This window comes from Taudactylus pleione, unplaced genomic scaffold (genome assembly GCF_031769625.1).
Source record: "Taudactylus pleione unplaced genomic scaffold, aTauple2 ptg000012l, whole genome shotgun sequence".
Classification (NCBI taxonomy): domain Eukaryota; kingdom Metazoa; phylum Chordata; class Amphibia; order Anura; family Myobatrachidae; genus Taudactylus; species Taudactylus pleione.
In genome coordinates, this window is record NW_028284415.1 from 11,582,150 (window position 1) to 11,598,850 (window position 16,701).

General features: G+C 41.6%; 1 protein-coding gene across 1 annotated transcript in view; it reads left to right on the forward strand.

The window, feature by feature from the left end:
* PIRT (phosphoinositide interacting regulator of transient receptor potential channels) overlaps positions 1–6,081 on the forward strand; it is an 87,874-nt gene extending 81,793 nt beyond the window's left edge. The window contains exon 2 of the mRNA XM_088468406.1: positions 5,543–6,081. Coding sequence (XP_088324532.1) covers positions 5,543–5,986 — 444 coding nt within the window. The 3' untranslated portion in view covers positions 5,987–6,081. The remainder of the gene's footprint in view (positions 1–5,542) is intronic.
* Positions 6,082–16,701: the final 10,620 nt, after the last annotated feature.

Below are 16,701 nucleotides of genomic sequence, written 5' to 3' on the forward strand. Positions count from 1 at the left end.
ATCTGTTCACAAATAGAACACATAATACCATCAGCTTAGCGCAGTATATCTATTTCTTCTGTTTATAACCTAGGGATAGAGTCAGCTATCCCATACGGCAGCTCACTTCTTCTCACCACTCCCTTCTGTCTTAGGGCCCGATTCAGAGCCGCTCGCAAGCTCTGTGCGATGTTGATTGTGGGCGGGTAGGGGGGGTTACCGACAAACGCAGGCATTCCCTTAGGAACGCCTGGCATTTGTAGGAGGGGTTACTGACATCACTAGTGATGTCAGTAGTGGACTGCCTGTTCTATTAGAGCAGGGAGTCCACTTGGGCTTGCGGCAGCTAGACCCTACCCCAGGGTCTTGTCGCAAGCCCGATGGTTGCGATAATCGCGATGGTCTCCAACTCGCTCGCACAAGCTGTGGGTGGTCACCCACAGCTTTGCGAGCGGCCGGACACCAAAAAAAAAAAAAAAAGCCAAGATTCAGAGCAAGCGCCTGCCAGCAGCGAGCGGCTCTGAATCAGGGCCCATAGTGTGCTAGTACATATCTGTTAGCCGATATGCAGCACGTCGGGATTATAACTACACCCCCCTGGATTTGTTACAAGTCGCGGTCATGACTTGTCTCCTTCGAGCAGTTTGCCAGTTTGCCTAGTCAGGACGGGGTTACTCTAGTGTCTCCTGTCACTAGGCGATCGGCACGCCTCAGGAAGTAACATGTCATTCACAGTGCTGCGTGATTGGTGCTTCCTTCTATTTGTACTCACTGGGCTTTGACGACCTCACCGACTATAGCGTATCTTTGAGTCCCATCGGCTTGGCTGCATGGTCAGCGTTCTGTTCCTCCTCGTGGTACAGATTTGGACCTTCCCAAAGTGGCTTCCGTGCTACCTCTGGCTCTCCAGCTTCTTCTACGACTTCCAAGCCGCACGTACAGCTCCGTGCTGCCATCGGCTCTCCAAGCCGCAGCACTGACTACTTACTTTTCTACCATCAGCTCTTGTTGCACCTTTGGCACATTTGCTGCACTAACAGCTTCCATGCTGTTACCTCTACGGCTTCCAAGCCGCAGCTACACCGCCATGCTGCCATCGGCTCTCCAAGCTGCTGCATTTAATTCAAACTACCAACTGATGGCCCTTGCCGCACCATCTGCACAATTGCCGCACCATCGGCTCTCAAAGCCGCAACACTTACATCAGCTTCCTATTAATGGCTATTTCCGCACCATCGGCACACAAGCTGCATCATCGGCACATTTGCGGCACCATCGGCACACAAGCCGCACCATCGACACATTTGCCACGCTATCAGCTTCCAAAGCCGCTACACTTCCGTCAACTTGCTACCATCAGCTATTCAAAAACATAAAAATAAAAAAGGAGGGAAGCGCTCTATGGTGAGTGGGTTAAATCAGGCAAGTATGTCTAACTGCCTAATGATTCCAATACGGTATAGTCAATATGCGTGATATATAAGATGACTGGTCGGCAAAAACTTGAGGCTGGAACTTGGTAAAACTGATACAATGTCTCAAATGAAAATAAATGTCTGTTTTAGAAAGCTGGTAGGCAATAACTTGTGGCTGAATATTCAATATATGTCAAATGTCCCTATATGGACTTGGTGTGTAGTGATAATAGTGCTTGACCAGTCAGATTGTGGCTTGGTGGGCAAAAACTTGCGGCTGGGTGTTCAGTAATAATATGATCGCCTTGCTTGTTATTCATGTTGTTCCTCCTTCCCTCAGCTCACGTCACCTCAGGGGATACGAATGCAGTGTCAGAGTGACAGTGACATTATATTGCAGTGTGGTATAGGTAAGAAAATGTACTTACCAAACAGTGTACCTCTGCTGGTCCGTCACTCCTCCGCACGTCCTCCGGTGCATGCATGCATGTGAGTGAGGGGTAATAGGAGTTTGTGAGATATGGATACTGAGGCTAGTGAACAATAAAGCAATTTTAATGTAACTCCAGTTACAAACTACAAAGCAATGTACAAAGTACAACATGAATGGGGTATATAAAACAAGTGGGTAAAGTCACTGTATCCCAACGCGTCCCTGGGAGGGACTTTTTCAAGGGCAAATGTCTGCTGTTGTCCGTTCTCCTGTTATATAGGGATACCAATTGTCAGTTCGGAACTCCGGTGTGCGGTGTGAGAGACGCACTTCCGGGTATCGCATTTGCGCATTCTCAGTGTATGTTCAAGTGTGCAGGGATCTGGGGACATCCATTAAGGATTGTTGATGCCTGTATCTCTACAGTTCCTCAATGTGATATAAGCTCTATAGTTTGTGCTTTAGACTAGATTCGCGGCGGCGGCCATCTTTGGTGAGTCTAATTGTTGCTCTATAGTCTATGACGTTAAGCGGCCATTTTTGCTGTGATTTCTATCCCTCTAGTTTTCATTTAATTCGTCTCTGGTTATCTGTTGTGTAAAAAAGTCTTGCCATGTTTCTTTACTTAGTAAGATTGCATCAGTGTGCAATATAGATGTTGTAACTAATTGAACATATTAAGCACATTAAAGTATTGATAGATTACTAAAATGTTGGTCATCTTAAATGTTTGCGCTTATCCAACTAATTGTGAATAATGATTTGAGAGTAACAAGTTCAATTATTATCTATTGGTGCTAATTCCTTCATAGTGAGTTTTATTTTACATATATAGTATGAATGGGAGGATGTTTCAATGAATGTAGTAATCTTATACAGGACCACTTCTCAAGAACGTATAGTGATATTACATCTATTTATGCCTCTGGATAGAAGTATAGAATAAGGGATATATATTACGGAGATGATTGATACAGGCTTGGGGGTCCTGATGTGTGACGTCTATAGGACGTTTATCTGCACAGAATGCTGGAAATTCTCTGAATCATTGATGTCAGGGGTTAGACAGAAAGAATAACCTTCTAAACTAGGAAAATAATAAGCAAAGAATAATTAATAATAGTGTAAGTGACGTGGAGGTGTGAATTAAACGGTTAATGCACTATTAGTACTTAATTGATGCCTATCATGACCACTCTTACCAAATATAACCCTTCTTAATTATTCTGCTAATTCTTATTGGTAGATTGTCCTGATTCTCATCCAAAATGTGTTATAACTTCTGGACCGGATCAGGGTGAAAATTCAGGCTGATTGTTTAAGGGTGCCTTGGTTTACAGATACTAGTGGTTGAATGTGAAGAGCAAGGGTTATGAGAGCAAGAGTTATGAATCTTCCACAAGGGGTGGAGTCTTGTTTGAGATGTATATTCGGGTTTATATCAATAATTATACGTGATCATCGGCCTCAGGGGTCAATGTTTAGACCTTCTGGATGTAATGTCTGTAATTCGTAGATCCATCTACTTTCTGTATGATCAATTCTTTCATTCTTATTCCCCCCTCTCCAGTTGAATTGGACTTCTCTATCGCAATAAATTTGAGATCTTAGGGGACTGCTATTGCTGAACCATCGGCATTCAAGCCACACCATCGGCACGTTTGCCGTATCATCGGCTCCCAAGCCATTTCACGAACTGTTCTTGTTTTCATTGTCCCACTCACCACTAGATTCCATAGTACCTTCGTGTGAACCACTACCACTTCGAGTATTAAGACCAGGCGGCCGCCTAAGTACCGGTGAATACAACCAGTTCTAAGGGAACAACGGGTGGTTGTTAATGGCAGAAGGCCTCGTCAGGTAGGTTCTAGTCGGTTCACACGAGGCAGGCTCTGGTAATCATAACAGGATTAAGGTGTATTGTGGCCCAAGAAAGTTGGCTTATGAAGGACCCCTAAGATTACCCCCCCCCTTCCTTGTGCTCACAATCCCATTCTATCTCTTCTGCTGTCTGTCCAGTTTGCACTGTGCTGTGCAGTTCTGTGTCACATGCTGCTCCTCAGAGTCCCAGCTGTACTGCATGGTCGTGCTGTATCTGTGTGCATCTGATTGGATCCCTCCCAAGGGGGAGCATACCGATAGGAAGCCCATATGCTTCAATTGGGTAATGCTACCTGAAGATGGCATTACCCATTGGTGCTTTGTACATATGGGGAATGCGGTAAAACCCAAAAAACTGCATTTTCGGGGTTTTACCGCATTTTCCCCATTAGTACATCCCGCCCTACCTGTTCTATTAGCACTATTTCAGGATGGCAATAAGAGATTACAGTTAAATTAAAAATATATATATATTTTATATGTAAAGACTTTTGAGGGTTTTTGTAACATTTTAATTATTTTTTTTTTTTAATTAACAAAACGTGAAGCTCAAACCAGCTCATGCATGACCAGCTGCAGAGCAGTAAGGTAGTCCTTACTGCCCTAGTCCAGTATTACCATTGCAGATATTTAATTTTTTTCAAAAGCTAAAGAAGGCAGTTCATGTATTAATTTATGGTAGTGACTAAGGATGTGGGATGAACACTTATAGAAATATGACAATGATCAGTGAACAATTTGGATTTTTATTCTTTTATCAATTGCAACTATTCTAACACTTAATGAAAGACAGACAATAGAGTTCATACCCTTTCATACAGAAAGCAACTTTTTCTTGTAATTGCTCCACTATAGCCACACCCATGGCACATGCCACACACCCTGTGCAGACCACACCCACACTACACAGGTCACGACCCCACATCACTAGTTACACCACAGCAGCCACTGTCACATTCCCTGCAGTGGCACACAATAGGCCCCTAAATTTCAGCTCCAGGCCCATGTGGGCATTAATCTGGCACTGCCTACTGCAATGCAACATGGTTTTACCAAGATGCAAAATTACTTGCTCCCAACTCAGAAGACGCCCCAGTATATGAACACTGATGAATAGGCACTTGTGATGCTCAAAGCTGCCACCACACCTCCTGCCCTCCCTTAAAACATCCACTGTATGGCTATGGGCACAAGATTGAAACTTCTGCCTGGAAACAGGTGTTTGCTTCCCTCATCTCATTTCTGTGGTAGTAGAGCTGTAACTATGGCTCATGACGCGCGATGCAGGCCATATCCCCTCCATGTGATGTCACGTGTAGGGGGTGGGACTATGAACACCGAGCATTACAGCGGCTGTTAGAGCAGGGATGTGCACATCTGAAGTGTCTTAGGGACGCTCCAGGTGGCACTCCTGCATAGATTCTGGCTGCAGGGTGCTGTTCCAGGGACCCTGCTAGCCAGTTACAGGAGCCACGGGTGAGCGGCGGTGCCGCCCACAGGGCTTTGCGCTCTGTGCAGCCACACTGCTCGCACACCCCTAGTTATGGCCCTGTGTGGTAGGGCCCAGGAAAACTAATGGTCTAATTTGTGGATGTAGAGATAGAAACTCCAAATTTAAAGGGAGAGTATAGCTGAATAGTGCACATCTGTTCCTGCTTCTGCCCTGCTATAGGTAATAGGGGGCCCTGGGTAAGTGACCCCATATTTTCTATATGTGGATGAGAAAGATAGATTTTGTATAACACCAGATTTTGGCTTTTTAGAATGTTGAATGGTTTAAACATGACAGAATATAAACATAGAGATATAATTCTCAAATCATTATGTATTTCAGGTATTAGTTGCTGACCTGAAGAATGAGACAATGAATAAGTCACCAGAGCACATAGCTCTCAGTGAGTACAGCAGTGGAGAGAGGTCTTCTTCTGAATCCAAGGACCTGGTTACGAGCAGGACTGAAAGCACATTGTACAGTAGCTCAAGAAGTGAGTCTCTTTGGACCACTGTCCACAGAAGTGCCTGGGACACTTATCAGAAGCCAATTATCATCATGTCCATCGGGGGATCAGTGTTTCTCTTGGGGATTATAATGACCACAATGTACTTTCTCTATACAAATGCACCAGTCTCCAAGAACTTTGGACCTGTTGCTCTCTCAATAGGATTAATGGTTTTGATTGTTGGTTTGGTCTGGGTCCCCATCATTAAAAAGAAGAGGAAACAAAGGTCAACCTCACGGCTCTTCAACCACCAACGACAGCTGTTTTTTCACTTCTGACACCAGAAAGGTTGATATGATCAGTGCCTTCACATGATCGGCCCAGTGCATAAACAATGTGGATTTATCACAAAAGCAATGTTGCTGAGAAGCAGTATGAACTATGCCAAGGTCCTTCAAAATGTTGTGGAAAAGCTTGCTGGTCTTCTTCAAAACGTTGAGGAGAACCTGATATTCTTCAACATTTTTAGGGTTCACAGGCAACAAGATAAGACAATCCAGAATATATAAAAATAAATATTAGATCACAAAATGGAGGATATAGATCACGGGAATACTATAAATGTGTCTAAGAAGTTGGACAGTACAGATCTGCACTGTTATTGGCCTTTACTTTTAGGCCATAAAGAATTGTTGACCTTTTGCAAAAGATTTTAAAAAAATTATAATGCTGCAGTTTCAACTCATAGCTTAACACATGTTGCTTATTTAAAATGACCTAAGACCCTTATATATAGTTGCGTTGTTCCTGAGTGATGACCTTCTGTATGTAGGCATGGCCTTCTAATTGAGTGCATATTAACAGTTAGACAGACCAGACCAGTGCATGTCACCACTTGCATGACAAGTTATTAAGGTTAATTTTTACACCTACTTATATTTCTTATGGATGGAAGAGATACAGTATATTATCCCCTGAAAGAGATTACATACCTGTGCCTTAATAAGCTATTTTTCTTTTTAGAACTTCTAATAATTATAATTACTTATACTTATTTTACTCTGCAAGCTTTGCAGTGAATTATTTATTACTTTATCATATTTGGAAATACCGGGCGGAGTCTTTTGTTTTGTTTATTGGGGGGTGGTAAATCTTAAAAGGTGTTTAACCATTTTCCATTTAAGTCAATGAAGGCTATAAAGTCATTGTTCTACCAAGAGGTTTCTGCTTCTTACCTGATGCAACACTCTTCGACAAATATGGTCCACTTGTGTAGAGTGTCAAGTAATAGCATTTGAGGCCAGTACCAAAGACTAAAAGACTACAAACTTGCATTAACTTCATGTTCTTGTCTCACACAAACACCACCACAAAGAACACTTTCCTTCGCTCACTGGTCCGATATTTTCTCCTGTCCTTGTCCTATGTATTTCAGAGATTATTCTCAAATAATATTTAACATTTCTTATTATTAAGGAATAATATTATTATATTCCTGAAATAATCATTAATAATTTGTACATACTGATTTCTCCGAACAGTTGAATCTGGACAATTTACATATTAGGTGCCACTTACTGCCTTATTTGATTACAATTTTTTTTTTTTAATTAATACAAGTTTCCTCATCCACCACTCTCATATTTATATATTTTTTATTTTTTTACTCTGTAATGATTAAATAAGTTTCTTATAGCTATTCCAAAAACTTCAAATATATATCAACTTTATATATAGTGACTGTTGACCATCAATTTTAGAAGACAATTTACTGGTGTGTCCCAAACAAGTAGACCACACTGTTATACTAGTCTCACTTTTCACCAACCTCATTCATTGTTGTAACCCCAGGAATATATGAATATTATTATATTATATATAATATATATTATTTTTATTTTATTTTTTACCCCTAAACATGGTGGATTAAACCTAACAACAAAAATAAACAGCCGACATGTAAACTAACAGTAGAACAACTGAATGCCAATTCCATAGCGCTTTTATAACCATAAGGAAAATTCATCCAAATTTTACATTATGCTGGGAAAAAAAGAGTATAGAAACATCGAAAAGATAAGCATAAAAATGAAAAATTTAGACAGGGGGAAAGGAGGGAAAAGGGGGAGGCTGACTCAGCTGGACAAGCCCATGAGTCCAGTAAGTAGGAAGAATGAGGGTAAAACATCAAAGAGTACTTTACAGTGATCAATTATATGTTGGGGGATGTGAAAATGAGAGGTCCATGGCTCCCAAGGTCTTTGTAAAACTTTTGGAAGAATTCTTAAGAATACTGGTCATATATTCCATAGAATGAATATGCCAGATTTTGGCTGATGGCCGCTAAAATACATGTGGCTGCCATAACTATATGTTGAAATAGTTTATATAGATGGTGCGTGGCATCAGGGTCACACAATGGTAGTAAGAAGTAATTAGGAGTGAGAGGAACGTGTAAGTCCAATATAGTGTGAACCAAAGTGTTGATCTCATTCCAAAAGGGGACTAGCTTCAGGCAATTCCACCAGGGATGTAATTTATAGACCGGCGGACTAAATGCCACAGGTCTGTATCCCGACAGCAGAAGCCCGACAAGGGACTTAAGATAGGCACCAAAATACCTACGCCTATCTTAATCCCAACGCCGGAATGCCTAAGGACACTGGACCGATTGATGTAAATCCGGCCGTCCTTAGCACTTAACCGCAGGGGGGGTTAGGTTTAGGCATCCCCGGGAGAACTTAGGGTTACGCACCCTTCGGGAAGGGTTGGGGTTAGGCTAGGGGAAGGGGGTTAGTTAGGCGCTATGGGGGGGTTAGGGTTAGGCACCCCTCCTGAGAGGGTTAGGTTTAGGGTGTGGGGGGGAGGGTTAGGTACCACCCTGGTTAGGCATCCCTAAGGATTGTGGGGAGGTTAGGGTACTTACATGCTCTGTCTGGATTCTCCTCTGTCATGCTTCCAGCATCTGCATTTCATCATGGCGGCTATTGAGCTGCCGGGATATAATACCCAACCCTTCCACCATATATTTAGAAATGTTTGTAAGCAGTCTTTTATTCCAAGGCATTTAGAACTGGTCTATAGATTGTAAGCTTGCGAGCAGGGCCTTCCTACCTCTATGTCTGTCTGTTATTATCCAGTTTTGTTCTATTAATGCCTCTAATTGTGAAGCACAACAGAATATGTTGCGCTATATAAGAAACTGTTAATAAACAAATAACTGGATGGCACATTGGTATATATATTGTTCCAATCTTCATTATCTATAGTTTCCCCCAGGTCAACCCCCCATGCAACTTGAGGCACATTGGTTATATAATGAAATGAACCCTACTTAAAGCGCGGGTTGATCTGCTTTCATCAAACAGTATGAAATTCACTTGTATGTATACTAATATATGGCAAAAGTCTAGGCACCCAAACAGCCCCCTGCCTTGAATTACCTTTCCAAAGGGAGTATTCATAATAGCTTGGAGAGAGATAAAATTATGAAAGATAAAGTACCAACCAATCTGCTCCTAACTGTCACTTTACAGGCTATGGGGAGTATATACTAAGCCTTGGATGGAGATAAAGTGAACAGAGATAAAGTACCACCCAATCAGCTCCTAACTGCCATATCACAGACTGTGTTTGAAAATTGACAGTTAGAAGGTGATTGGGTGGTACTTTATCTTTCACAATTTTATCATGAATACACCCTAATTCCTCAACAAATATCTGTTATGCCAGGCACACACTAGACGATATGTCGTCCGAACGGTTGGATCAGACGACATATCGGGCACATCGTCTAGTATGTACCCACTATGACGCTGATGATGTGCGCTCCCACGTGGCGTCAGCGACATCGTCAAATGCAGCATGGCCCCCCCGTTGTCGCTTTGTCACTGCCAGCATCGGCAAGTGTGTACACACATGCCGATGCTGGTACCCCGCCGGATCCTGACGATAACGAGGTCAGTACATATTAGACATCATCTAGTGTGTACCGGCTTTTAGTATTTCCCTTTTTTAACGTTCCTCTCTGTAACTCCACATTATTTGTACATTCTTTCTTCTACTTAACTTCTCTCTCACCCAATGATTCTTTCCTGAATCAGGTATGAGTGCGAACCAAGAAATGGACCTCAAAGTGTCATATGATACCAATTTACCACTTGTGATATAATACAAAACCCATATTATATTGTATGTCAGTAAGCACTAATAAATGTCCTTTTACTCATGGAAGAAGTTTATTATCACCTGTCATTTGATGAGCCCTATTCAATTCTATTTTAATTTTTGGGTTGAAAGTTACTTTACTGTTTTGCTGTTACATTGCAGGTTTCTATATTTAGGACTGGACCACTGAATATGGAATACATATATTACTGAACATTTATAGTAAACTTCGTACTTCTGAGCTTATAGATTTGAAATAAGTAAAATGTTTCAACTTTTGGAAATTGTTCAAAAAGCTAACTCTGCTGTCACTTAAAGGACCCATACATCAGCAATCACAAACGATTCATAAATTCTCCAATTTTTCCCCCCCAATTTAAAGATTCCACAATCCACCAATCTGTGGCCATACCTTACAGATATTTTTCAATGATTTAATGATCATTATCAGGAAAGACAGATGTGCCAATCTTGAAAGGCTCATCATTTTGCTAGTAACGGTCCTAAATTCAGCTGATCATTACAATACATTAACAATCTGCAGCCCCAATTGGTCGGTGAAGTCCAACATGTTCGACAATCTGATTTACCTATACTGATCACTTTTTGGTCAGAATTGGCGATTGGTGTTCCCCATAAATTGCCAATTTTTTCTACCAATTATCTGCAAAGCGGGGAATTGCTTTAGAAAATGAAGAGTGTAGTAATTTTCTGCATTGCATAATCATGATCATAATCATCTGTGGCCCGGTCATAAGGTGACCAGGTCCCAGTGCAGTATGGGATGTCAGCTGACTGGAGGACATTACCGGAGCCCAGATCATGTAGATAAGTGTAATTAAGGAAAAGGGGGGTCGTGGGGGGTCCACAATCGCGGGGGCCGGTGCTTGGTGACAGGAGCGGGGCTTAGCGACGGGGGGGTAGCAGCGGCGGACAGTCGGCGCATGCGCGGGGCACTTGTCACGGTATTTTTTTTTAAAATACCGTGACTAGTGTGGGGAGGGGATTCGCAGGGACACAGCTGTCTCACAAGCTCTGTACCTGCAAGGGATTTGTATTAAATCCCTGTGATATTGCCTGAATTCGCAATGCGAATTCACTCGGTAATATCACACTACAATCTGCATTACCAATGCGGATTGTAGTAAATAGAGCCCATAGACTTGACCAGTGATGTCAATGCAAATTTGCATAAAAATATCTGACAAAGGATGATTTACTATTTACGCTTTTTGCACTTTATCCATTTACCTGGCATGGTCACGTGATGCAACTGTGGCCAGCCGGGCTTTCGCTTGCACGTTTGCATCCCATGAGACCGTGTCTGCTGCTGCTGCATGCACCGGTGATTTCAGAGGAGATCCGTTCTCCTCCTTACTTCCAGCCCCCAGATGGTGGTGTCGCGGTCTGTGACCGCCAACATTACTGTGGAAATCATGCCCCAGAATGCTGTGCAAACAGTTCTCTGAGCAGCATGTGCCAAAATGTACAAGTGCAAAGTGGGGAACTTAGTTCCCCTCTGAGCACTGTAAACTGATCTCTGCAAGTGCAAAGATTAGGTGCAGCAGAGAGGACTGATGATCAGTCCTCCCTGACATACACTTTGCTGCGCTCTCTTCAGGAGAAAGGGGCAATGCCATGGGGAGGCATTGCAGGGAAGGGAGGGTAATGGAGAGTGATCCTTTGCCACTGGGGGGGAGAGTGGGGGAGAGGATATACCCCAAAAATAAGTTATAGGGTAGAGTCATACATTAATATAGTGACACATTGGGTGTGGGTGTGGGTGCGAACCAATGCAGTGAGGCCTATAAACACTGGTGGATGGAGGGGGTTGTGCCACTGTGATCAATAAAAAGCAGGGGGGTGGGGGGTAATGCCATTGGGGATCTTTTACTGCTGAGGAATTTATTGGCACTGGAGGCGGGAGCTAATTTTACAATGGGGGCCTATGGACACAATGGGGGAGGGGGATGTGAGACACCCCCTAGGCATATTTTGTTTCAATAAAATATTTAAATATCTTTAAAAAATATTTTTAAGGAACAACTATTTATAGGTGTTTTTTTAAAAGAAAAATAGCCAGTTAAGTGGTAGGACTAGTTTTTTTTTATCCACTTTCCAAATGCTATGAACAGTGGCATTTGTTCATACAATACACGAGAAAGGAAATATACCATTAATTTTTAGGAGGAGATTTATCATAGCTTGGAGAGAGATAAAGTGGAGAGAGATAAAGTACCAACCAATCAGCTCCTGTAATTTTAAAAACAGAGCCTGTAAAATGAAAGTTAGAAGCTAATTGGTTGGTACTTTATATCTCTCCAAGCTTTGATAAATCTCTCCCTTAAGGGGCCTATCCATTAGGCAACCTGAAAAACTGAACATCTAGCGTTCAGTCCTTCAGGTCGCTGGGTGTGGTGCCCGCACTGAACAGCGTTCATTGAAAGTCATTCAGTGCAGGAGACCGACCTCCTATCTGAGAAAATGCTGAACCTGATGATTGTCGCCAAGTTGACGCCAGACATGTTCCACAGATAGTCGACGTCGGCAAGGACCCAGCGTGCACGCGCATCAAAGGTCCTTGCCGGCTATCCATTAGACGGCTTTCCGAACGTTCCAACCAAAAACTCCTGGTTTTGGTCGCATAGTTTAGAAAGTCGTCTAATGGATAGGCCCCTTTAATTGTTATCAAAACTGCAATGGCAACATTGATGATTACATTTATTTACACAAAAAAGATCAATTTGGACCATTTATTTTGGAAATGACAAACTGTAACACATTGTGTGTTAAATTGTATAGAACTCATTATTTAGACTTTTTTTTGGAGAAGTAGGTTTAGGAACTGTAGGTGAAGCTACTGGGGGTGGAGCTATAGTAAAGCAACTCTATATGTTTAATATATAAGCCATGCATTTAAAGAGCAAACAGCGCAAACACTTATCAAAGCACAGGCAGTTGGGGATGTATGTTTTTAGGTCCCAACCCGACAGCTGTTTTAGTGTGTAAACACCTTCCTCAGGGGTCTGCCATAACATATGCTCTGCCAGATATCGGTATAAATAACCCTTGTGCTAATCACCTAAAGAGCACTCACCTGTCTTACCCCACCCTCCATCGCACCTTTGGCAGCGGGTCCCACAAGGCAACCACTCACAGACGGAACCAATCTGTCACTTCCCACAAACTCGGGAATGCAGGCAGGTTCCACCCGTAACAGAAGTGACATCATCGGGCGCAGCGGCGTCACTCACAATGTAAAAACATAATCAATAAATAATGAAACCCAGACGAACACCTAAAATACCAAATTGGAAGCTGAGAACAATTCCCCATACTGAGAAGAGTATAATCAGAACATAGACCAGTGTGTTGATCATCGTTTATGTGACAACCAATCAGAAGCAAGAGCCGTTGCTAAGCAACCACCCACACACAGTAATAGCCCTTTCCCATAGCTATAACAGGACTCGCATATCTTATACACTTATTGAATTAAATCATTATTTGCCATATTTAGAATTAGCACATGTCCAAAGTGGCTGGTCACTAATATAATACTGGGTTGGTCACATGCCGCCAGCTTAAGATGTGGGAGCACACCAGTGTGCAATAGTGTATTATTTATAACCAATATTTAGGTAATCTATAAATCAAGGTCGCCTAGCAACACTATAAGTCAGAATATTAGTAACTAAAATGAGCTGCTAGTTAGCATTGGTTGTGAATATATATTATTATTAGAGGAGTATCATAAGCGCACTATTAGATCCATCATGCCCAGGGGCAGAACTATGGTAGACAATGGAGGCACCTGCCGTCGGGCACCAGCACCGAAGGGGCACCTCCTCCATTGCCCACAATATATTCACCCCACTTAGGGCTATTCTATATTAGTGTTTTTGTGCGTATGTGGTTGAGAGACAGATAGGTAGATAGATAGATAGATAGATAGATAGATAGATAGATAGATAGATAGATAGATAGATAGATAGACGCCATAATTATTTTCCTTTTTTTAGGGAGGTGGGGCACCAAATTATAACTTGCCTCCGTGCTTCTGGGAAGAACTTACGCCACTGATCACGCCACGGCCACTCTGGGACCAGAGCTTGTCGCCATGCGACCAACCCATAAGGCCTATAAATAAGCTGTAGAAACATTTTTGTTAATTCACATTATGCTATCTAGTCATCCTTATTAGCCAATATGTACAGCTTAATAGACACAAAAAATCTCATCCATAATTGAAGATTTTCTATCACATAGTACATAATGTCAACAAACCTATCTCAACCCATATAGTTCAATATTTTGTCACATAAAGTTCAGCCTCCAAACAAGCCAAATATAACACCAAAATAGAGCAAAATCCACTATATATAGTAAGAGATCCCCACACAATAAATGTCAGTAGGGATGCATAGATCCATATTTTGTGAAGATAATTACAATAATTATCTAATATTTGAATAGAAAGCATAAATAAGAATATCTCTTCATACGGTCAATTACAAACTCATCGGTATGGATGTTACTCCATTCTAGAACATTGCAGCAAAAGGAAACGTCCTAAAGGGACCCCATCAACATTTTGAAAGTATCCTCATGAAAAAGGTGTCAATAAAAGGTCTTAATTTAAGCCAACGGGAGCCATCGAATTGAGTTTGTAAATCCACTGGCACTAACGTCCCAGAAGCAGATTATGCCTATCACCACCTATCCTGAGTGGTGGAATGTAATCAGTTGGCATGAAAGTAAAGTCTCCCAGCGTATTTCCACTGGTAGCAAAATGTTTGGCCACTGGAGGGGTACTCTGGTCAATAATAGAAAATGCTTTTTTAATTGATGAGCAATGCATCGCTACCATTCGAATTGTCTTCCCTACATATATTCGTTTACATGGACACTGAATGATATACATCACGAATTTAGTGTCACACGTTGGAGACGGTATTTTATTCCCATAGTCGGATGTTGAAACATACTGCCTGTGCTCATAAATGGGCAATTGACGCACCCTGTACAAAATGCACCATTTTGTAGGCCCAACCATTTATTGGTGTTATTGACTCTCGGGCTGATATCTGAATACATGATACGTTCTTTCAGGTTTGCACTGCGTTTGTAGCAAAACATCGGCTTGTCTTGACAACTTGGACCCAGATTGGGGTCAGTCTTTATGATATGCCAATGTTTCAAAATAGCCTAACGAATCAGATTAGATGAAACAGAATAAGTACTGGAGAAGAGTAGTGTTTCCATTTTTTCTCCCTGAGGAGCCTATTCATCAAATAGTTTCAAGGATATTTTCCTTAATTACTGTTATTTTAGTATTCATGAACGCACTTAGCACAGGAGATATCACTGATATCTCCGGTTAAGTCCGCCTGCGTTCATTTCCACACTCCCCATATATTAGTATGGGGATGTAGAAATTAGGCCATTCATGAAATTCCGAAAATTATGTATTTTTGGAATTTGATGGTGTTACTATACGTCACTCCCAGGTGGCATATAGCGGGTTACACTTATCAGCTTTCAGCTGGGCAGGCCCTCCACACCACAACAAATTTACTAATTTTTACACTGATGTTCATTACTTCATTAGTCTCAGTTTTTTTATGATTAAATAGTGGCATGCACAGTGGTAAATAAAATTTTAATTAAAAAAAAAATATATGCTGTAGCTTATATTACTAATAACTGCATGCTTTAATTTATGCATGTTAGTTGGTTGTGATCCAGAATGTTGCAGACAATTGGCAGTGTACAGTGAGTACATTATGAATAATTTTCACAAAGTACAGATGTACAATATACAGAGCTGTTCTGACATTCAAGTAAAGATAAATCAATCTGGCCTGGATTTATGAAAATGCAATTTAAGGCTTATCTATATTACACTTCCTTCAAACTGTCAGCACAATGCAGCCTTTCCCACTGTATACTGCTTTGGAATACCTTATATAAAATGAGGTTAGACTAATTAACAATACACAACATGCACCTCCCAAATCAACATCACAGAATGAGCATTAATAGTATAACAAGAGGGGACAGTGTGATAAATCATATTTACATTCCACCTCATTTAAGAATGTGAGTTAACCATTTGTATGAATATTTTATAATTATACAGAAAGAAAAATCTGTGTTTTTATTAAATCTTCTAAAAAGCAAAAGTGGAGGTGTTGCCCATAGCAACAGATTTTAGCTTTTATTTTCTGGAAAGATAATATGTAACTAGAATCTGATGCCTGCTTTAGGCAACACCTCCACTAGGGGTTTGGGGAGTAATGTATCAAGCTGTGAAATAACCCAAAACTAAAGTTTTTGGAGGTTTACCACAATACATATGGATCTACATATGTTTTAAAATGGTCTGTAGCAGATATCGGCACAAAAGCCTCATAGAATGTGTCCAAATGCAGCAATCTCTGGAAAGTGTAACTTTCTGGAACTTCTGTTTGATGGGCAAAGCCATCTATAGATGCCGTTGCCTATAGAAACCTATGGGATTCTTTCCGCAAGAAGTCTAAGGAGAGGTATCGGAAGGGTGGCTACTCACCCGCAGGGCCGTAACTAGGGTAGTGCGACCAGTACCATGGCACAGGGCACCGCAGGGCAGGGGGCACTATTTGGGCCTGTCCCTATTTCCTGTTTATTATCATTCTCACTTGTAGCTTCCTCTTCTTTTATCCCCAGCATCTCCTGGCCTCCCCTATCTCTCCTGTGGCCCTTCCCCATGAGTCCATGGCTCTTTTTCAGGTGCACTATCTTATGTCCCTACTAAAAAAAATGGGGGGACATCAATGCTCTCTCTGGCACAGAGCACCAAAAAGTCTAGTTACGGCTCTGCTCATCCGCATTAGTACTCTATAAA